General features: G+C 47.4%; 1 protein-coding gene across 6 annotated transcripts in view; it reads left to right on the top strand.

Moving 5' to 3' along the window:
* LOC137656536 (E3 ubiquitin-protein ligase FANCL-like) overlaps window positions 1-23615 on the top strand; it is a 102860-nt gene that overhangs the window by 59358 nt on the left and 19887 nt on the right. For 4 of the 6 annotated variants that reach the window (XM_068390715.1, XM_068390725.1, XM_068390712.1 and 1 more), the window contains 4 exons: window positions 367-486; window positions 5563-5619; window positions 5850-6001; window positions 22905-23019. In XM_068390715.1, the coding sequence (XP_068246816.1) occupies window positions 367-486; window positions 5563-5619; window positions 5850-6001; window positions 22905-23019 (444 nt within the window). The remainder of the gene's footprint in view (window positions 1-366; window positions 487-5562; window positions 5620-5849; window positions 6002-22904; window positions 23020-23615) is intronic. The other 2 variants (XM_068390737.1, XM_068390730.1) reach the window with 1 other exon arrangement.

The raw sequence follows: 23615 nt of genomic DNA, 5'->3' as shown, positions 1-23615 counted from the left end.
TACTCAGGCCGATTTGATATCCCGCCAAAGAAGCCAGATGAAATGTCGCACAATATCTGTCTTAGATTGGGCTGTGGGAGACATAGTTATGATGCATTATGATCACCAGCCTTTAAATACTGTCCAGAGCGATGTGCATACATGACGTAATAGCAGAGTTTAAGAAGAAATTGTTTTTATACATAAACTTTCACACAAGGACTAATACAGTAATAGTTATGATGCATTATGATCACCAGCCTTTAAATGCTGTCCAGAGCGATGTGCATAAATGACATAATAGCAAAGTTTAAGAAGAAATTGTTTTTATACATAAAGTTTCATACAAGGACTACTACAGTAATATATTTTTCTCTCATTTTCCAGAACACGTGTTACGAGATTAGTTTAAAGGTGCCCAAGTTTCCTTCTGCAAAAGGCCTTAGACTGAGCTCTGGTGTTTCTTTGTCGTGCCTAATTGAAAGGTGCCGATGTCAACTCTCTAAGGTAAATTCTGATGCTGAGTTGATGAAAATAGATCTCATATATAGAATGATTTTAAACATAAAACTTACCCGGTGGTTATATAAGAATGGCTAAAGTCCCTGACGCTCCGGCAGAACTATTCAAAACTCGCGGCTAACGCAGATATGCCAGGTGTACACTAGCACCCTGGTGGACTACAGGTAGAACTACTCCAACTTATTCAGATTTTCTCTGCCGACCATACTGGCCAGAACATTGAAAATTCACTCACTATTTACAGTCAATTGGGCGGTTTATTTGGTGATGTACTCTGTCTTTTTGTTTTTGGCTTTCGCTTTAGTGATTTCCTTTTCAAATTTTCTTGAAATCTTTATTATTTTGGGGTTGTTTAGTTATTTTGACCTTTGTTATTGTTTAATTTTCTCTCGTCACTTTTCAATATGGCCAACCCTTCCCCTTTATATAGGAAGTGTAGTAAGGGTTGTCAGACTCGCCTTCCTAAAGGTTCTGTTGATCCGCACACAATTTGTGTTAAATGTAGGGGAAAATCATGGGCTTATGGGGATCGGTGTGAAGAATGTTCTTCGTTAACGGAAAGTCAGTGGGTAGCTTATGAACGTTATACTCAGAAATTAGAGAGAGATAGGATTAGACGTAGTGGATTTATCTAGGTCTGATGTCATTAATCTTATTTCTTCCCCCGTAGTGGTAGATCAAGAGCTTAAAGAACCTACGATGAGGGAGATGTTGTCCGCAATTCAAGCTCTCGGTGTGAGGGTTGAATCTTTAGCGGCGGACAAAAAACAAATTATGTCAGAAATGAATTTATTTAAAGGTGGTCGTACTAGTGATCAATCAAGTGTTAAAAGTTCGACGAATGTGTTAAGTGTTGTGGAGGGCGCTTGCGCGATCCTGTCGTTCGCCTAGCCTAAGACCTCTGTCAAGCTCCCGGAAGGGGAGAAGTTATGTCGAAGGGCGAAAGGGAACGAAAGGCTTCATCAATTGCGTAGACGTTCCCTCGAGTGATCCTGCTAACGTAGCTCAGGTCGCTCACCCTCACCATAGAAAAAGGGAGGTTAGTGCTTTGTCCCCTTCTTCAGATGAAGGGTCACGTGACGATAAGTGGCGTAAAGCCTCCAGACCGATTAAGAGGAAAGTTCAGTCAGTGGAACAGCGGCACGTTTCCTCCCTGCAACAGTCAGGCTGTAGTCATTGGGAGACACCTGAACGTTTTCAGTCCCTTGACGAGTGTTCGCCTGCGAAGCGCTCGAATGTGGGTTCCGATGGAGATAGAGTAATTGATTCGGATGCGGAGTTAATATCTGGTTCGGGTGTGACGGTTCATGCTCCGCCTCTCCCTTCGGACTGGTACTCTTCTCCCGAAAGGGGTGAACAATTGGAGAGCGATGAAGAGGGCAAATTTGCTATAGAAAAGGCTGCACAATTATCTCCTCAAGGTGATCCAAAGTGGTCTATGTTGTTGGACATGAAACAACAGCTCTCGTCGATGATGCGGTCTTATCGACCGGCTGTTGGCAGTGCGGCTGGGCGTCAGTCTTTGGTGGTAGACCCGTTGTCGCACTGGCAGCCTGTTGTCTCTGGGACTGACGTGATATCGCACAGGCGGTCTCCCAGCTTCACTGCTCAGCGGCAGGTTGAGGTAGATTTGTCTCTGCAGAGCTCTGTTTCACAACAGCTATTAAAAGAGCATACAGCCGATCGTCAGTCCAAGCGTGATGACGTTCGCCAAATGGCGGAACGAACCGCGAAGCGGCAGGATGGGAGCAGGCGCAAGGCTGAGCGTCAGCGGCAGCAGCAAGCGTAGCCTGAGCGGCAGCGTGACGAAGCTCCAGTTTCGAGCCCTATATTTCGGCCTCTGCACAGCTCCTCTGATTTTCACGAAACTAATGATAAATGTGGCGAGCATGCTGCACTCGAGAGGCATCAGAGCCTCCCTGTACTTGGACGATTGGTTGATAAGAGCTCCCTCGTTTGATCGCTGTTTGAAGGACCTTCAGTTGACCCTGGATTTGACAAAAGAATTGGGACTTCTAGTGAGTTCAAAGAAGTCACAGCTGACTCCATCCCAGAAGATCCTTTATTTGGGGATGGAGATTCGGAGTCAGGATTTTCAGGCTTTTCCGTCGCCTGCAAGAGTTCAGTCAGCACTTCTAAGGCTGGAGGCCTTTATGGAGAAGAAAGTCACTACAGTAAGAGAACGGATGAGTCTTCTGGGAACCCTCTCGTCTCTAGAGAAGTTTGTATCTCTGGGGAGACTGCACCTACGCTCCCTTCAATTTCACCTCAGCGCTCATTGGAAGAGGAGAGACAGTCTCGACAAGGAGAGTATTCCCGTTACGAGTACGATCAGAGCACATCTTCGATGGTGGAACAATGCTCACAAACTCAGCGAGGGCCTCTCGTTAGAGCAGAAGAACCCAGACCTCGTGTTGTTTTCAGAAGCCTCAAATTCGGGGTGGGGAGCAACATTGGGAAAAAGAGAGATCTCAGGGCTTTGGACAAAGGAACAGAGGGCTCTTCATATCAATCAGAAGGAGCTCTTAGCGGTGCACTTAGCCCTCAAAGGATTCGAGGATCTGGTCCTAGACAAGGTGGTTCAGGTCAATACGGACAGCACCACGGCCCTAGCGTATATAGCGAAGCAGGGGGGGACCCACTCGAAGTCTCTGTACGAGTTAGCGAGATCTCTACTCCTTTGGGCAAAGGAAAGGAGGATTCTTTTATTGACTCGATTCATTCAAGGAGCCAAGAATGTGAGTGCAGACAGGCTCACCAGGAGGGATCAAGTTCTGTCCACGGAATGGACGCTGCATCTGGATGTTTGCAAGAAGCTGTGGCGATTATGGGGTCGTCCTCTCATAGATCTATTTGCTACATCCAAAACAAAGAGACTGGGAACGTATTGCTCTCCAGTTCCGGATCTCGAGGCAGCTCACATAGACGCGTTCCTGTTGGATTGGACACACATGGATGTTTACGCGTTTCCACCCTTCAAGATCCTATACAAAATGGTGCAAAAGTTCGTATCTCAAAAGGGGACCAGGATGACCCTAATTGCTCCTTTCTGGCCGTCGAGGGTCTGGTTCACGGAGGTACTGGAGTGGATAGTGGACGTGCCGAGAAGCCTTCCGTTAAGAGCAGATCTTCTCAGACAGCCCCATTTGGCAAGAAATCACCAAAACCTCCAAGCTCTACGTCTGACTGCCTTCAGACTATCGAAAAACTCGCAAGATCTAGAGGCTTTTCGAAGGAGGTAGCCAAGGCTATTGCAAGAGGAAGGAGAACCTCTACCATTAGGGTGTATCAGTCCAAATGGGAGGTATTCAGAGAATGGTGTAGGGCTAACTCGGTTTCTTCGTCCAATACCTCTATAACACAGATTGCCGACTTCTTTTTAGATCTGAGGAATAAGCGTAACTTCTCTGTCCCGACGATTAAAGGATACAGAAGTATGCTGGCAACTGTTTTCAGACATAGGAATCTGGATCTCTCCAACAATAAAGATTTACAAGACCTACTAGGTCTTTTGAAACATCTAAGAGATGTTATCAGGTATCACCTGCCTGGAATTTGGATGTAGTACTTAGATTCCTTATGAGTGACAGGTTCGAACCTCAGCACTCGGCCACTTTTAAAGATATGACTTTGAAGACCCTTTTCTTAGTGAGCTTGGCAACGGCTAAAAGAGTCAGTGAGCTCCATGCTTTCAGCAAGAACATTGGATTCAGAAACGGAAGAGCGATATGTTCCTTGCAGCAGGGTTTTCTGGCCAAGAATGAACTCCCTTCTCGTCCAGGGCCCAAGTCTTTTGAAATTACTTATATCTATGACATAGTGGGCGATGAGATAGAAAAAGTACTCTGTCCTGTTAGAGCTTTAAGGATATATTTGGACAGAACAAAGAGCTTGAGAGGCAGCACGGAGGCGCTCTGGTGTGCAGTCAAGAAGCTCTCGCAGCCTATGTCAAAGAATGCTCTATCCTTTTTTATAAGGCTTTTAATTAGAGAAGCTCAATCACAGTGTGATGAGGCAGATCTTAGACTGCTCAAGGTGAAGGCACATGAAGTAAGAGCAGTGGCTACTTCAGTAGCTTTTAAACAAAATCGTTCTCTGCAAAGCATAATGGATGCGACTTTTTGGAGAAGTAAGTCTGTATTTGCATCCCATTATTTAAAACATGTTCAGACTCTTTATGAGGACTGCTACACTTTGGGTCCATTCATTGCTGCGAATGCAGTAGTAGGTGAAGGATCTACCACTACGTTCCCCTAATTCCTAGTACCCTTTTTTTCTCTTGGAACTTTGTTGTTTTATGGTTGTATGTGAAGATTGGTTGACAGTCTTCCACAATCTATTGATTTGGTCAGGTGGTCATGTTGTTCCTTGAGAGTGCCCGGAACAAGGCTATTAGTTGAGGTCCTGTCATTTTATAGGTTATAGCACCGTTTGACAGCTCCTAGAGATCTTCAGCCCCCTGGGTGGACCGCTGGATCTTCTAAGGATAGCGGACAGAATGAGGCAGAGAACCGTTGCAGTCTGCTTCCTTATCAGGTTTGAACCTCTTATATTAGTTATGTGTAACTATTAAGTGAATTTCCAATCAAATTGCTGTCTCAGACCCGCCACCAAGGGTGTCAATCAGCCATTCTTATATAACAGCGGGTAAGTTTTGTTTGAAAATTATATTTTCATAATAAAATAAATTTTTGAACATACTTACCCACTGGTTATATAAGTTATAATCCCACCCTCCTCCCCTCTAGAGACCAAGGGGCAAGGAAAATCTGAATAAGTTGGAGTAGTTCTACCTGTAGTCCACCAGGGCGCTAGTGTACACCTGGCATAACTGCGTTAGCCGCGAGTTTTGAATAGTTCTGCCGGAGCGTCAGGGACTTTAGCCATTCTTATATAACCAGCGGGTAAGTATGTTCAAAAATTTATTTTATTATGAAAATATAATTTGTATTGGCCATTTAGTAGTGTAAACATATCACCAATATATTTCTTATGTATATGTTTATTTCACTTGTTGAATATGGAATTTTATCTTCTTATAAGCAAAATTTTTTGTTTCAGATTGAACAAGAATCTTACACCGCGCTTGAGTATTTGAGGAAGTTTCAGGAAATATGCGTGAGTGACCTCATGTGCTTATGTTACTTGTAAAACTGATAAAAAGATCAAAGAAAATGACTCCTTAAAAATTATGTGAAAAAAATTACAGTATAAGAAGTGATTTTAAACCAGCTTATTATTTTATTATGCTATTTATGTTTTTAAGAGTTGGCATTTGTTTATAATCTTTCTTTGGGTTAGCTATTTACAGCAGACATTTCACAACATTCATGGCTTTTTCGTTTCAGAATTTGGCATGTTCAAAACAAGACGCTTCCAGAGAAGTACCGTTACCCACGGAGTCTTTTTTCACATCCATCCTTTCAAATTTAGAAGCTATTGGGTGGTCCAAGGTCTGTGAAATCTCGCCAGACTTCACTTACGTCACATTGCAAGAAAGGTAGCAGTCTTTCACATGTTTCCATAGTCACAAACCTTTTAAACTAAGTCCCCTACATAAGAATGAGATGTGACAAGAATGGATTTGTTCCATAACTGTAATACAAACTACGCTATTTAATAGGGGTTTGTTCCGACACAGATACAAACCTTCGCTATTTATAATAGGGTATACTTTCGGCGCATCTGAAAGACGAGCCATGATAATTTTAGTGAGGAATAACTACCCCATCCGCTAGTTAGCGGGTGGGGGTGGGGTAGACTGGCTACCCCGCTCACTCACACCTCTCGGCTGAGTAACCACTTTACTTTTTGGCTCAGTAGAGGACGGACATGCTGCCCTTCTCTCCCGCAAAGACTTGCCTTGATGCTTTTTATTTTTGGTTTCCAATGTGTGTTTTCATTTTTCTTACATATATATGAGTGTATATATGTATAAATGGAAATATACGTTGTTAGATACGTGTAACTTTAATTGCCGTTGTCATCGTATCCAACTGCCTCTGCCGTAAGGGAGTTGTCATTCGGCAGGTTCTCAACACTGCCGTGTGTTTGTTTCATTACAGAGTTAAAGTTTATAACAGTTCAGCTCCCTTTCGAGGAATTATCTTACAAGGAAGGTGACTTATTCCCCGGATAGTGTATTTTGTGCAACGGAGCATGAATTGTAATTGATAACAACCTTTTTTTTCACAGGTAGCAGCGACGTAGAACACGTGTGGTAGCTCGTGAGCTGCCCACATTATGAGGTAGCATTCGCTGTCAACCTTCAACCTCCTTTGAGGCGAACTTCTCTCTCTCGCGAGAGAGAGAGAGAGAGAGAGAGAGAGAGAGAGAGAAAGTGATTTTTGATTAAGCCTATGCTTTTTTCTCATAGAGCTGGGAGAAAGCTTTACTTAGGCTATGTCCTCTTGCGGGAGGACTTCTCTCTCGTTCGCGAGAGATTTTTTTTACGCCTACGCTTTTTTCCCCATAGAGCTGGGAGAAAGCTTGTTTTAGGCGATGTCCTTCTTCGGGAGGACTTCACTCTCGTTCGCGAGAGAGAGAGTATTAAGCCTACGCCTTTTTTCCCATAGAGCTGGGAGAAAACTTGTCTTTGGCAATGTCCTCCTTCGGGAGGACTTCTACTTCTCCCTCGTTCGCGAGAGAGATATTTTATGCCTACGCTTTATTCCCATAGAGCTGGGAGAAAGCTTGTCTTAGGCGATCTTCTTCGGGAGAACTTCCCTCTCGTTCGCGAGAAATAACTTGTAGGAGCTTGCTGATCCACCAGGGGCGGTGGATGAGCTTTCTCCGAAGCAAGTTATCCCTTTCGGGGGAACAAACCTCTCGTCCTCGAGTGAAGACTGCCTCTGGGCATCGGCGGTCCCCCGTTACGCTTATAGTTCTCCAGGGGCGGAGCGAGAGCCTTCTCTTAAGCGACATTCTCCTTCGGGAGAACAAACCTCTTATGCAGAGGTGTTATCTTGAACCTGCTGGTTCTCCTTGATCCTTCGGGGTCTCGTTCGATCACCCTTTGGGCTGGCGTGATCATTGAGCCTCAGGGCTCTTGTCATGTTGATCCTGCTGGTTCTCTTGACAGTAGGAGTCCTTCGGGACTCCGCTCGAAACCTTCGGGTTTCAGTTACGCTTAACCTTTGGGCTCTCGTAACGATGGTAACGTTGAGCCTTCGGGAACTTGTGCCATCAATTACGCTGACCTTTCGGGGTCTCGTGATAGACGAACCTCGGTTTCTCGTTACGCTGATCCTTCGGGGTCTCGTAACATTAGTTATGCAGAACCCTTGGGCTCTCGTAACTTTAGTCACTCTGACACTTCGGTGTTTTGTGATAGGGAAACTTCGGTTTCTCGTTGCGCTGACCCTTCAGGGTCTCGTAACATTAGTTACGCTGAACCCTTGGGCTCTCGTAACTTTAGTCACTCTAACTCTCCGGTGTGTTGTGACAGGGAAACTGGGGTTTCTCGTTACGCTGACCCTTCGGGGTCTCGTAACTTTTGTTACATTGAACCCTAGGGCTCTCGTAACTTTTGTCACTGACACTTCGGTGGTTTGTGACAGGGAAACTTCAGTTTCTCGTTACCCTGACCCTTCGGGGTCTCGTAACATTAGTTACGCTGAACCCTTGGGCTCACGTACACTGACACTTCGGTGTTTTGTGACAGGGAAACTTCGGTTTCCCGTTACGCTGATCCTCCGGGGTCTCGTAACATTAGTTAAGCAGAACCCTGGGACTCTCGCAACTTTAGTCACTCCAACACTTCGGTGTTTACTGACAGGGAAACTTCAGTTTCTCGTTTGCGCTGACCCTTCGGGGTCTCACAACGCAGTTCACGCTGAACCTTTGGGTTCTTGTGACCATAGCCATACTTATATGACAGAGTTTGCAGGCTCTCGTTGTGTTGACCAATCGCGCTCGCACAACACAGGCTATCGTGAACCTTCGGGTGAACATAGTAGTGAGTACTCTCGCCACACTGAGAGCTCTTGCGCGCATGACCGGACTAATTTGGCGCGCCCGTCCAACCTTTTGCACGCACGGACGATCGGGCGCTCATGACCGGTTTGGTGTGCATGACCAAATTGGCGTGCACGACCAAATTGGCACGCACGACCGGATTGGCGTGCATGACCAAATTGGCGCTCACGTCCAATCTGGCGCGTAGGACCAAATTGGCGTTCATGAATGATGTGGCGCGCACGACCATATTGGCGCGTGCATGACCATTTTGGCGCACACGCACGACCATATTGGCGGGGGCGCACGACCATTTTGGCGCACACGATCGGATTGGAGCGCACGACCATAATGGCGCGCATGAACGAGGCGCACGCAACCAGTTGAAGTACGCGAACAACTCTTATGACAGAGTTTTTGGGACTCTCGTTGCGCGAAGTGTTAACGAGTGCTTGAGAGTTTTACTCTCATGACAGAGTTTTCGAACTCTCGTCCCGTGAATTATTCGCGCGTGCCCATCGTCATCAAGAGTTTTACTCTGATGACAGAGGGATGCCTGCTGCCCAAGGGTTTACGAATCTCTACAGGTAACCACGACACAGTTCCTTTGGGCCCTGGTCACGTAACACGATTCCTGAAAATTCCATCAGGAATCAGTGACAGAGTTCCTGCGGGTTCTCGGCACAACATCCCTTTAGGTCGTGAGAAAGGAATTCACAAATAGATTCTGAACCCCTAGGTTCTCATCTGAATCTCTGTTTCCATGATCCAGAGTTTTCTGAAAACTCTGTGGTCGACCCCCCCCCCCCTTACGGTATGGGTCTTCCAAAGGTGTGACTTAATACGTCACTCTACACTCCCAGCTGATTACTATATCATCTAGTCTGGTTTCGCCAGCACCGATCCTTTCGTTTTCGAACGAACCACCGTCATCTTTCCTCCACCTTCACACTTCAAGTGGTTTGGTTATCAGATGGAAATGAGCAGGGAATGAAAAATTCTTTACATTGCAGTTCATTTCCCCTGACAGGCCTTGCCTGATTTAGACAGTAGTTTTCTCACTATTGAGAAAGCGTTCGATGGCAACCCCTTTAGGTAATCGGTCGATGGCAATTATGTCTGGCCTTCTTGAAGCAAACCCCCACATATGAGACTTCACCCTTTTTCGGGAGACTCGTTCCTGAGAAGTTTTAACAAGACTTCAATGGGTGTTAAAATACCAGGAGCATGCACTCTAGCCAAGACAAAACCGCGAGGTTATTGTCTTAAACTCTGTTGTACTGTTTGATGGAGGCAGCCTCCCCCGTCATTGTACCGTGGGTATAAGGACTTGCTTTTTTACACAATAGTCTTCCGAGACTTTTTATTCTATCCTTACAGGGTTATTGTTTTGAACAATTAGTCCTGCAGGAACATTGTTAGCTAACGTTAAAGAACGATAGCAACAGCGTGGGCATTTTTTCATTACGTTACGAAGGTTTCAAACCCCACCCACAGGTAAACTGACATCCGTTTCTGTGTAATGAACACTGGCTAGCCCCTCACATAAAGAGGAGGGTAAACCAAAGGGGAAATGATTGCCTCTATAACTGTATATTTTGTTTGAGAACATGTTCGCTCTCATTCAAGAAAATATTACAGTTAGTCAACGATCAAAATTCTTTCAGCAATAATGTTGCGATTCGTCGCATATACATTATTCCAGCAACAGGATTCGTTGCAAACGTTTCCTGGAGGAAGAGAATACGCATGCGCTAGCGCAAATGGACAAGTACATATATGCGTGCAAGCGATCTTTCTGCCAATAAAGGCTATATACATCTTCCAATTAGAACTCCATTCTATTAAGTTGTATATTTATATCCTTTACTGAAACCAGGTTATTCATTACATTACTTGGCTACTTTCCTGTAACTAGACATACGGCATTTACGTTCTGGCTCCTTATAGGCATATTTTCCTTTCCCCTGATCGGAAGTTTTAGTCTCCTACAAAGGCTGTGGCTGGAAACTTCTCATAAGCATATCTGTTCCCTAGTAGGGAACATCTAATATAAATGCTAGTTTACTGATCGGAGACGGAGAAGTACAAACTTTTTTTTGTCCTAAGAACGGGAAACCTCCGTTACGAATGTTTCCAACGTTCTCCAACTGAGTTCTGGACACGACTTTTAAGTCAAACTACGCATGTATGCTTGTCATGCGCACAGTTCGGTGCTACTACTCCGTAGTAGACCTATGCTCTTTACCCACCCAACAATAGATTGAAGATATGTCTCAATCCCCTCTTGGGTTTGGTTGGATGCGTTCGGTGATTACCGTACAGTCTCTTGTCTGGAAAGCAATCTCTATGGAGATTCGCTATTATAACATAAGCTTTACTGATTAACTGGTTTACCGTTTGGTATCGGTCTTATCTGGCCAACCATACTGGATTAGTGGCAGTTGGAGGGAGGACAGGCTGTTCCCCTTCGTTGCAAGAACGTGCAATTAGTTACACGTCTCGACATCATCTCGAGGTGTGTTTATTGCTATGCACTCCCCCCCCCCACTGCTGGACAATCCGCGGATGATGGGTGGCAGACGAGAGCTTCTGCAAAGAGGCCTGTCTTCTCGTCTTCCCTCTGAACCTGATGCTCTCTAGAATGCATTAAAAGAAAGGGGGGGGGGGGGGGGGGGCATAGGTCATACCATTCTATCCTCGTCTGTTGGCCCGATTCAGAAAGGTACCAGCATTCACCTCTCTTAGAGGACCATCTAGCAGTACAAAGCCTCAGATGGACAGAGGATAACTAGTTGGCCCCATCTGCTCGCGTCATTCCTGGAATAGGAATGTGCTTGCTAAACCACCCGGATAGTGGGCTCCTATTGTCTTGGAATCATCTTGTATCCAACAAAGTCTTAACTTTGTGGGGTCCCCGACTGTGGTTATGCTCGCAGCGGCCCTGATCTTCAGGCTCCCACTCGACCGTTCCCCAGGCCCTCAAACAAGATGTATTCCAAGATCGATGGGGCGTCCTAGAGGTGTGCCTTGTTTTTTCCCCCCATTCAGTCTGGTGAAAAAGTCCTCAGCCAAGTCAGGATAAGCAGGATCTTATCAACGACTCCAATAGCTTTGCTATGGCATCCCGCAGAATGGTTCCCAGACCTTCTGCAGCCCCTGACGGAGCTCCAATAGCTTCTCTATGGCAACCCGCAGAATGGTTCCTGGACCTTCTATAGCTCCTGACGGAGTTCCGAGGGATCTTCCTCCACGGCACGATCTTCCTCCTCGGCACGATCTTCCTCCATGATCCTGCTTCCAAGCAGTCACATGCTAACGCTTTCCTAAGCTGTAGCTTTGCTTTGACTTCTCGCCTGGGAAGCGGAAAAGATGTCTAGACACATCAGACACTTTTCGGCGTCAGTCTTCCAGGCGAAGTGTTCGGTCCTTTGTGACTGATGTCGTGGAAGGGGATTCTCTCCCATCAATGCCTTTACTTATGCAAGTTTGAGATAACTTGTCCCCCGTCGGATCTCAACCTCCTCCTGGGAACGCGGTTTGGGTCCTTCAGTCTCTGAAGACCCCTCTCTACGAACCTTAGGCCCAGCAGCAGATCGCTTCCTTACACGGAAGACGCTCTTTCTACTCACTTGGGCTTTTGACCAAGAGAGTTAGTGTGTTGTATGATCCAACCTTTGATGTCTCCTACCCTAGGAGACGGGGAGAAGTAAGTAATCCTCAGTGGCGTCCCTGAGTGAATTGCCAAGACTCAAATCCGAGTGTGCTGTACCCTAGGTGCAGCCCATTTCGAATAATGAGTCTTCGTTCGGTAACCGGAAACCCATCAACTGTGGTTTTACCCAGTGAGGAGTCTGTGGGGGTTACCTTAAAAGAACGATACCAGCTCGCCCCCGTGTGTCGGTACTGTTGACCAGCACGGGGAAGGTCAAGAGGAGGACCTCAAGGATTTCCTTCCCCTCTGGGTTCGGAAGGCAATTGAGGTTACTCTTAATCTAGACTCTCCTCCATCCTAAGACCCAGAGCTTGTAACATCACTGGCGTTGCTACGTCCCTGGCGTTCAAGAAACTACTCTGTGGTGCAGATACTTTAAGTGGGCATGTGGAAGCGTCAATCGACCTTCACGGCCCACTACCTGCAAAGACGTAACTCACAAGAACATGGAGACATTTTCCATTGGTCCTGTGGTGGTCACACAACAAATGGTCTAAACACCTCAGGATCCTTGATGGACAAGTAGCAGAGGGTTGAGGATTGAGGCTACCCGGATTAGTCTGGGGTGAATGAGTAAGAATGCCTGGCTCCTTTCTTCCTTTCACCTTCTCCCCTCTGGGGAAAACAGCTCTGCAAGCCTCAGCATAGCTGACCTCACCTTGGTGAAGGTAAGACCAGTTTCCCTTGTGCCTCCTAAGTATAGAAGAATACTTTATGTCCCCAATACCTTTTAGAGGGAGGGTATTGGGTAAGTCTTTAAGAACAATAGGTTCTGTACTCGAGTTGCTATGTTAAAGACAAGCCACACTGTTAGTTCCACTCACACACAAGCTTCTGCAGGCCGCTATCAGTGCATTACCTCATATCTACACTTGATTTTAGAGAGGGTAGGGTCCCTTCTACTATCGATCACAGATCGAAATGGAGAGGACCCCGGGTCATGACCAAGGCCAGTTGGTGAGGACTTCCTCCCTCCTAAAAGTAAGTCACCCTATTATAAATAGCGAAGGTTTGTATCTGTGTCGGAACAAATAACAAATTTGGAAATAATTTGTATTTTTCCTAACATACAAACCTGGAGCTATTTATACAAATTGGCCCGCCACCCTGTCCCCCGATAAGTCCTGCCATAAAGCAAAATGGTTACTCAGCCGAGAGGTGTGAGTGAGCGGGGTAGCCAGTCTACCCCACCCCCCACCCGCTAACTAGCGAATGGGGTAGTTATCCTTCACTTAAATTATCATGGCTCGTCTTTCAGCTGTGCCGAAAGTATACCCTATTATAAATAGCTCCAGGTTTGTATGTTAGGAAAAATACAAATTATTTCCAAATTTGTTATATTACTTTCGGCGTAGCTGAAATGACGAGCCATTAATTTTTAACAAGGGTTAACTACCCACACCGCTAGATTGCCGGGGTTAGGGAGGGTAACTTTCTACCGCTCCCCCCTCACCCACCTGTGATTGAGCTCACTTTGCTTTTGGCTCAGATGGTGAACGGACGTTACCGCTCGTTATCCTCGCTGAATATTGGCAGCCATTAACGCCATTTTGTTTTCTCTTTTTCTCTTAGTACTGCGTGTGTATGAAGTTGACTTCTCTGACCATGCGCACCTGCCCTGGACTCTCCGGCCGCCCTTGTGGAACATATATGTCAGCGGTCGAGACTGAACCTCACGCCCTTTGTCCTTCCTGCAGAGGTCAACGGTGTGATAAGTGTTAACAAGTGTAGTGGGTGCAGGTAGTGGTCTTCCTCCCAGTGGGAGAGGTTTGCGCGACAGCGGAAGAAGTCCAATCGGGATATTTCTCCTTCCATCGCCCAACCCTCCTCCGAAGCTCCTACTCGTTCGGTCTTTAAGAGACCGTCGAGTAGTAGTGTAGACCAAGTTATTATTGACCAACTTCGGGTCTCGAGAGATAATGTTGCTTCCCCTAGCAAAGCAGCCCCACCTTTACCCCCGGGCTTCTGTCAAACAATCACTGTAGCCGTTGGAGGTAGATCCTCTGACCCTTGTCGACGTTGTTGTGTCAGAGGTGTCTCATGCGGCGTCATCCATCTCCTCTGCCACTCCAGACTCTACAGCTGTAGCTGCCAACTTAGTTTCCCCCATTCCTGACCATCCTCTGAGGGGAAAACTAAGTTCAACGTCGGTCTCTCCTGCAAGTGTTTCTTCCCCTCGGGGGAGTTCACTTATAGAGCCTCCTCTTCGGAGGACTGCTGACGGTCAGCTTGCTGATCCAATGGCCCCCAGAGGGCACATCCGTCGGAAGGCTCGCCTTCCTCTTCGCCTTAGAGTTCTCCCTTCACCAGCGGTGAAAAGGTGCCTCTTTGGTTCAACGTCATCATTGCAGTCCCCCGCAGAGGAGCCCCCTCTGTCAGACCTTCATACATAAACCATCACTGCACCTGCAACCAGTCTTGTGACTTTGGTCCTGGACCTCTCTGCAGATTGTTCGCGGTCTCCTTCAGTGGATGATCGTCCTTACAAAGGACACGTCGACCATCCATCCTCCAGACCTGCTGACCTTCCATCACCATTCCTGTCACGGTAGAGCCCACTGTAGCTCCACCAAAGCGCAGCTGCGCGCCATCACACTCGCCCTGCGGGCCACGCACCCTCGCGCCCAAACCTTCAGCGTTCACCAGCAGGTCCCCACTCTACAGCGCTTCGGCTCGCCCCTCAACCTGCTCGACCTCACAGATGGCAGCAGCCTCACGCGCTTGCGCGCCAACGTTCGCCTACATGTCAGCGCTCTCCTGTGCGCCACACGCCCACGCCCAGGGTAGCCCACACGCCAAGCACACCACAGCACGCTTGCGCTCTCCTGCGCCCATGCACCCACGATCTACGCGCCAGCGCCCACCTGCGCGCCAACACTCGCCTACGCGCCAGCACTCTCCTGCACGCCAGCACTCTCCTGCGCGCCAATACTCTCCTACGCGCCAGCGCTCTTGCGCGCCCTTCATCGACCGCGCACCAGCGCTCCCCCTCGTGCCATCCAGTGCACCAACGATTACCTGCGCGCCATCATTTTTTAGCGCACAAGTCGGTAGGTGAGACGACAACCTCGTTGCCGCCCTCACCTGCGCGCCAACTTTCACCAGCACTCTCCTGGCTATTCGCGCTCACCTGCGTGCCAACTATTTCCCGCGCGCGCACAGAGATGCATCACCATGTGCCTGCGCGCCAACTCTCTCCTACGGACACGCGCCAACACTCTCCCGCGCGCACACCAAATCTCTCCTGCGTGTGCGCGCGAGCACCAATATTCTCCCGCGTGCAATCACCAATATTCTCCCACGCGCGAGCACCAATATTCTCCCGCACTTGAGCACGCGCACCAACAGGCAAGAGCACAGATGCGTCATCCGGCAAGGTCACCATTGCCTCATTCCCCTTCCCGCAAACGCATACCAGCGTGCAGTGCGGGAGAAGGAAAACATTCAAGCAGAGGGGTTCAGGATCCCTAAACTGCCTTCTAAGGCAGACCCACCTATTACAGTGACTCCTCGTAGGGAACCTTTGGTCCCTTTCACTTCAGGGGATCTGTCTGACAGTGCATCTGTCAGCCCGCAGCCCTGGTTCAATGCCTTAGTCAGAGCCGTAACACAGGCTTTCAAGCCTTTCCTGTCTGATCGCTCATCAGAGCGACCTATAGCTCTAGACCTAATGCACGGAACCATGGCTTCCTCTACCCTTTTGAAGAGGAAAAGAGGAGTTTCTGACGTGGTCACTTCCCCTTGGGCGAAGCTGACTCCATGCAGATCATCGAGACAAGTTCCTCCTGTTTCTAAGAGAGACTCTCCATCCCTGTCGGACGAAGACCTCCCGTCACCAAGGGAACTGCGTGAGGAGAGACTCACTTCCATCGCACCAATGGAGGAAACCTCTCTTCACATGGAGAGTTCCCCCGCAATTTGAGACCAGGAGGGCCATGCCACACAGGTCATCGATGTTGGAGTCTTACCTCCTTCCTCGGAAGGAATCCAAAGACTCCAAAACCATACCAAAGTCCGCCACTAGGGATAGAATGGAGACAGCCAGCCACTCAGGGAATGTCCGCGACTCACCCCAAGAAGAGCTTTTGGGGGATAGAAGGAGACTTCGCTGCAAGTCTTACAGCAGGAGGAGACCAGCAAGAGTCAGAGCATGCATTCTGGCAGGTTCTGACTCTAATGAAGGTTCTCAATGGGTTTTTCGGACGCAGACGTACCCCCTCGAGAGGACAAAGACACGGTCTTAGACCGCGTCTTTGGTACTCAGAAACCCTCAAAGACCAGTGCATGGTACTCAGAAACCCTCAAAGACCAGTGCAGCCCTGCCCTGGTCTCAAGGGGTGAAGAGTACCTTGGATAAGATCTCCCAACAGCTCTCAGAGTTTGGCTCCTCCAACCTTGCCGGTGCCATGAACAAGTTCCTCCCACCTCCTCGCGTACAGCAGAGGAGGTACTTGGAGATCCTGGAGGAACCCAGTTCAACTCCTCCTCTTCACCACTCTCTGGAAGAGCTAACCAGGGAGGTCCCTCTTGAGAGACTCTCCAACTGGCAGGTCTCGTTCTCGGCAACCGAGGTCCTTAATCAGGAAAAGGTCACGAAGTATGCTATGCAAGCTACTTCGTGGCTAGACATCTGGATAGGGACCTTAGGTGTCCTGATACGATCCGAGGATTTCTCCAAGGAACTTACCATGAAAGCTATGGAAACCTTCCTACTCTCAGGTACTCGCACGATCGAGTTTCTTGCCCACCAAGTCTCAAACTTGTGGGCAAACACCATCTTGAAACGTCGGAATGCAGTGTCTGAGAGGTTCCACCAGAAGGTCCTTGCATCGAGATAAACAGGCTCAGACATTCCTCCCTAGAGGGTCCCATCTGTTTGAGCCTAAGAATGTGGAACAATCTGCTGAGAGGTTGAGGAAGTCTCATCAAGACTCCCTCCTCCATAGGGCTTTAACATTTAAGCCCTTTGGATGCAGTCCCGTCTAACCAAGACCGCAACGATGACGAAAACAGCAGCGAAGACTGTGGTGTCTAAGCCCTTTCTTGTCAAGGACAGGAAAGGCAAAAAGTCCTCCAGGGGAGGAAAAAATCCTAGAGGGAACCGCCAAGGCCGCCAACACTAGGATAGGCATTCCCCCTGCGTCTCTACCAGTGGGGTGATGCCTACAAAGTTGCTCAGACAGGTGGAAGCAACTCGGGGCCGATTCCTGGACAATCTCCGTGATCCGTGTAGGATATCGCGTCCCATTCGTAACATCTCTACCTACCCTGACCAGGAATCCTGTGTCATTGAACTCCCTTGCCATGGGATCGGCAAGGGGGCAAGCCCTTCGGGCAGAAGTTCAGACCCTGTTGAAGAAGGGCGGTCTCCAAGAGGTCCTCGATGGATCCTCAGGCTTCTTCAGTCGACTCTTTTTTGTAAGAAAGGCGTCCAGAGGCTGGAGACCAGTCATCGACCTCTCAGGCCTGAACAAGTTTGTCAAACAAACTCCGTTCAGCATGGAGACGGCAGACACGGTCAGACTAGCAGTAAGAACGCAAGACTTCATGTGTACACTGAACCTAAAGGACACGTACTTCCAGATCCCAGTCCATCCATCTTCAAGGAAGTACTTAAGATTCAGCCTAGACAACAGAAAGTACCAGCTCAAGGTGCTGTGCTTCGGTCTTTCCACAGCACCACAAGTCTTCACCAGAGTGTTTACCCTTGTGTCATCTTGGGCACACAGGATTGGCATCCGTCTCCTCCGTTATCTGGACGACTAGCTAATCCTAGCAGACTCGGTGTCAACCCTTCTTCAACACTGAGACAAACTTCTGAGACTTTGCCAGGATCTGGGGATCATGGTAAATCTCGAGAAGTCTTTTATGCTTCCTACTCAGAGACTGGTATACTGAGGCATGATCATAGACACCTATCTCCACAAGCCTTCCCATCAGACGACAGGATAACAAGGCTAAGAAAGGTTGCAAGACCATTTCTCATACGAGAAGAACTTCCAGCCCAATCGTGGTTACGTCTCCTCAGTCACCTTTCATCGCTGGCCTGTCTAGTTCCGAATGGTTGCCTCAGGATGAGATCCCTCCAGTGGCGACTCAAGTCCTGGTAGAATTAAGCACACGACTCCCCGGACATCCAGATCCCCATGGGACCTGAGGAACTGACAGACCTCCAGTGGTGGGTGACAGACGAGAATCTACGAAGGGAGTGGACCTTCTCGTCCTCCCCCCGGATTTGATGCTGTTTTCAGACGCTTCAAAAAAAAGGGTGGAGAGCCCACGTGCTGCACCATACGACCTCAGGCCTCTGGTTAGAGTCGGAAAACTACCTCCACATAAATCTCCTAGAGATGAAGGCCATCTTTCTGGCCCTTCAACAGTTCAAACAGTTCCTGGCAAGTCACTGTGGTGGTGATGGGCAACAACACCATAGTATTGGCCTACATCAACAAACAAGGAGGTACTTTTTTGCAGCAAATATCCCATCTGGCAGTAGAGATACCAAGATTGGTCGAAATCCACTCAATACCACTATCGGCACGCTTCAGTCCGGGCAAAAGGAATGTGCTCGCCGACAACCTGAGCAGAGCATCTCAGATAGTGAGTACCGAGTGGTCTTTGGATCATCTAGTAGGCAACAAAGTCCTGACTTTGTGGGGTTTTCCGACTGTGGACCTCTTCGCAACGGCCCTGAATTTCAGGCTCCCGCTGTACTGTTCCCCAGTCCTAGACCCCAAGGCTCTCTGGCTAGATGCTTTCCAACAACGGTGGGACAGCATCGACGTTTCCGCCTTTCCCCCGTTCTGTCTGATGAGGAGGGTACTCAACAAGACCAGAACATTGGTCAATCTTTGAATGAACCTCATAGCTCCGCTATGTTATCACGCAGATTGGTTCCTGGACCTTCTGCAACTCCTAACGGAGCCTCCAAGAGAACTCCCTCCACGACACAATCTACTCAAACAACCACATGCCAACATCTTCCACAAAGCTGTAGCTGCGCTACGACTTCACACCTGGAGACTATCCAGCATCTCCTCTCTGAGAGAGGATTTTCGTAACAAGTTGCGATCAGGATGTCTGGACATCTGCGAAAATCATCAGCAGCAGTCTACCAGGCAAAGTGGCGAGTTTTCTTTGGTTGGTGTCGTGGAAGGGGTATCTCTCCACTCGATGCCACTATTCCACCAATAACGGAGTTCCTCGTGTATTTGCGTGAAGAAATGCACCTATCAGTCTCAGCAGTGAAAGGCTATCGCTCAGCCTTAAGCCTCGCCTCCAGACTGAAAGGAATGAACATTTCTTCATCGCTAGAACTTTCTCTACTCATACGGAGTTATGAACTTACCTGCCCCCAGTCAGAAGTGAGACCTCCCCCATGGAACGTGGTTTGAGTTCTCAGGTCTCTTAAGAGACCTCCCTATGAACCATTACACCAGGCAACAGATCGCCACCTGACTTGGAAGACGGTGTTCCTGTTAGCTTTGGCCTCGGCCAAGCGAGTCGCCGAACTTCATGGTCTCTCATACGACATCGCCCTTTCAAGGGGATGGGGAGAGGTAACATTCAGCTTCGTCCCTGAGTTTATTGCTAAGACTCAGAACCCGGGAGTAGCGGATCCTTGATTCGACTCCTTCCGGATTTCTAGTCTCCGTACTGTAACAGATGACCTAGACCATCTCTTAATATGCCCAGTAAGGAGTTTGAGGCTGTACCTCAAGAGAACAGCTGCAGCCCGTCCTCGTGTGCCAGTACTATTCGTCATCACAGGAAGGACCAAGAGGGGGGTCGCCAAGAACACCATCTCAGCATGGATTCGCAGGGTCATTGACCTTGCACCGATTCCAGACCCTCCTCCGTCACGTCGCCCCAGAGCACATGTCAGGGGCATAGCTACGTCCCTGGCCTTCAAAAAAAATACTCAGTTATGCAGGTTCTTCAAGCTGGGGTGTGGAAACTCAAAACACCTTCACATCCCACTACCTGCAAGACATGACCCACAGGAGACTCGATATGTTTTCTATTGGTCCTGTGGTGGCTGCACAACAGCTGGTTTAAAACCTCAAGCTCCTTATTGGACAAGTAGCAGAAGGTTGAGGGCATTGTTACCTGGTTTTAGTCTGCATGAAAGAAAAGGTTTGACTGGCCCTTATTTCTTTCTTCATTCTCCCATCTTGGGGAAAGCAGCATCCTGGGTTCTCTGCATAGCTAACCTCAAACCACTGCACCATGCTCCTTTGTGTACCTAGTATTAAGATTAATACTGTTGCGTCCCCATACCCTGACGAGGTGTTATTGGGAAAGTCCTAGTGAACAGTTTTTCCATCTAAAGTACTCGGAATAACTTTCTAGGACGAGTCACATTTCTACATACCTTCACACACAGCTTGCGTGGGCAGTGAACCTTGCATAGCAAAGTTTTAGCGAGGCGCAGGGACTCCTTATTCCTTGAGTGCTATCACACTTGGATAAGGAGCCCCCGGGTAAAGCCAAAAAGCCAGATTGGCCGGGATTCCTAATGGGCGAGTTACCCCTATTAAATAGCGTGGTTTGTATTCCAGTTACGGAACAAATGACAAATTCGTAGATAATTTGTATTTTTCCTAACTATACAAACCTTAGCTATTTAACCAAACTTGCCCGCCAGCCCTATCCCCTTGAAGTCCTACTTCCAAGCAAAGTGAGCTCAATCACAGGTGTGTAAGGGGGAGCGGTAGCAAGCAACCATCCCAACCCCCCGCTAACTAGCGGTGTGGGTAGTTAACCCTTGTTAAAAATTAATGGCTCGTCATTTCAGCTACGCAGTAATACCCCTATTAAGTAGCTAAGGTTTGTATAGTTAGAATAAATACAAATATCTACGAAATTGTCATCTTTACTAAGACTTCGCGCCTGGGACAGTCCTACACCTCCTCTCTCAGAGAGGCCTTTCGCAACGAGTTGCGGAAAAGATTTCTAGGCCCCTCAGACACTTTTCAGCATTGGTCTTCCAGGCAAAGTGTTTGGTCCTTTGTGACTGATGTCGTGGAAGGGGATTTCTCCCATCGATGCCTTTACTTATACAAAGTTTGAGATAACTTGTCCCCCGTCGAATCTCAACCTCCTCCTGGGAACGCGATTCGGGTCCTTCAGTCCCTGAAGGCCCCTCCCTACGAACCTTTATGCCAGGCATTAGATTGCTTCCTTACATGGAAGATGGCCCTTTCTACTCACTTGGGCTTTAACCAAGAGAGTTAAGTGTGTTGTATGATCCATCTTCTGATGTCTCCTACTCTAGGAGACAGGGAGAAGTAATCCTCAGCGCCGTCCCCAAGTTGATTGCTAAGACTCAAAATGTGAGTGTGCTGTACCCTAGGTGCACCCCATTCTGGATAGTCTTCGTTCAGTAACCAAAGACCCCTCAACTGGGGTTTTATCCAGTGAGGACTCTGTGGTGTTACCTTAAAAGAACGACACCAGCTCGCCCCCGTGTGTTGAAACTGTTGACCAGAACGGGGAAGGTCAAGAGGAGGATCACAAGGATTTCCTTCCCCTCTGGGATTGGAAGGCTATTGAGGTTGCTCTCAATCTAGACCCTCCTCCATCCTAAGACCAAGACCCTGTAACATCAATGACGTTGCTACGTCCCTGGCGTTCAAGAAACTAGTCTGTGGCGCAGATACTGCAAGTGGGTATGTTGAAGCGTCAATCAACCTTCATGGCCCACTACCTGCAAAGACGTAACCCACAGGCACATGGAGACCTTTTCCGTCGGTCCTGTGGTGGTCGCACAACAAATGGTCTAAACACTTCAGGCTCCTTGATAGAAAAGTAGCAGAGGGTTGAGGGCTGAGGTTACCCGGGTTAGTCTGGGGGGAATGAGTAAGAATGACTGGCTCCTTTCTTACTTTCACCTTCTCCCCTCTGGGGAAAACAGCTCTGCAAGCCTCAGCGTAGCTGACCTCACCTTGTGCCTCCCAAGTATAGAATAATACTTTGTTACGTCCCTAATATCTTTTTGAAGGAGGGTATTGGGTAAGTCTTAAGAACAATAGGTTTTGTACTAGAGTTCCTATGTTAAAGACAAGCCACATTGTTAGTTCCACTCACTCACAAGATTCTATAGGCTGCTATCAGTGCATTACCTCATATCGGCACTTGATTTTAGCAAGGGTAGGGTTCTTTCTACTATCAATCACAGACCGAAATAGAGAGGACCCCGGGTCATGACCAAAGCCAGTTGGTGAGGACTTCCTTCCTCCTAAGAGTAAGTCACCCCAATAAATAGCTGAGGGTTTGTATTTACGCCGTAACAAATAATAAATTTGTATTTTCCCTAGTATAAAAACCTGGAGCTATTTATACAAATTGGCCCGCCACCCTGTCCCCCGAGAAGTCCTGCCATAAAGCAAAGTGGTTACTCAGCCAAGAGGAGCGAGTGAGCGGGGTAGCCAGTCTACCACGCACCCCACCTGCTAACTAGCGTATGGAGTAGTTATCCCTCACTAAAATTATCATGGCTCGTCTTTCAGCTACGCCGAAAGTATACCCCTATAAATAACTCCAGGTTTGCATACTAGGAAAAATATAAATTACTTACAAATTTGTTATTTTGCTTATCTCTTATTACTCTTAATATTTTTGGGTAGAAGACATTCAGGAAGAAAATACTAACTCTAGGTTTTCATATTTTTTTCGTATCTGCTTAATCTTATTTAAAGTATTTCGCTGAATTAATCCTTTTTTTTTCCAGGGATGTCAAGGGGCGTCTTCACAACATCAAGGTCGGTATACCCCCCGGGTACCCTGAAGAGGAACCAGTTGTAGAAGCAAACTTACCCAGGGAATTCATATTTTCTTGGAACAGTGTGAGTATTATGTACAATTTTACTTTTTTTTTGTTACCAGATGACAGAATCCCCATTCAGGTTGTTTACCCGTAGCAATGGTCAGTTTTGTTCGGTATTACTGGGACTGAAATAACTTATTGTTGGTAAATATTATTATTAAGAGTACTTATTTTGCTGTAATAATAATGATAATGATAAAATTATGCTAAGGTTTCTAATTACCTTAAGAGGTTTTAATAGTTTTACAACAGTGGACAGAGGTATTGAGGTGTCATTTTCTTTAGCTATTGGTGAGGCTATATTAATATTTTGATTTTATTTAATCTTATTCAGTATATAAATATAATGGTTTGATTTAATCTTACCACTAAAATCTTTGGCCCATATAACCCTGGGAGACCATTTAGTACAGAGAAGAAAGTAGGAAAAAGCTCTGCAGTTGCACCAATAAGTTAAATGTGAGATGGGTTGGACTGCAAGGAAGGTAAAAAATGGGTATAGAAAGTTTGTAAATTATTACTTTGCACATGTGAATGACTTAGTCTTGATAAGAAATCGGCCTTCACCATTGGTATGACAAATGTTAAATTATTTTTAACCTCTTCTAATGTTGA

This window comes from Palaemon carinicauda, chromosome 1, assembly GCF_036898095.1.
Source record: "Palaemon carinicauda isolate YSFRI2023 chromosome 1, ASM3689809v2, whole genome shotgun sequence".
In the NCBI taxonomy this organism is placed as follows: Eukaryota; Metazoa; Arthropoda; class Malacostraca; order Decapoda; family Palaemonidae; genus Palaemon; species Palaemon carinicauda.
Note: the sequence above shows the minus strand (reverse complement) of the source record. Positions and strands in the feature narration are given on the sequence as shown.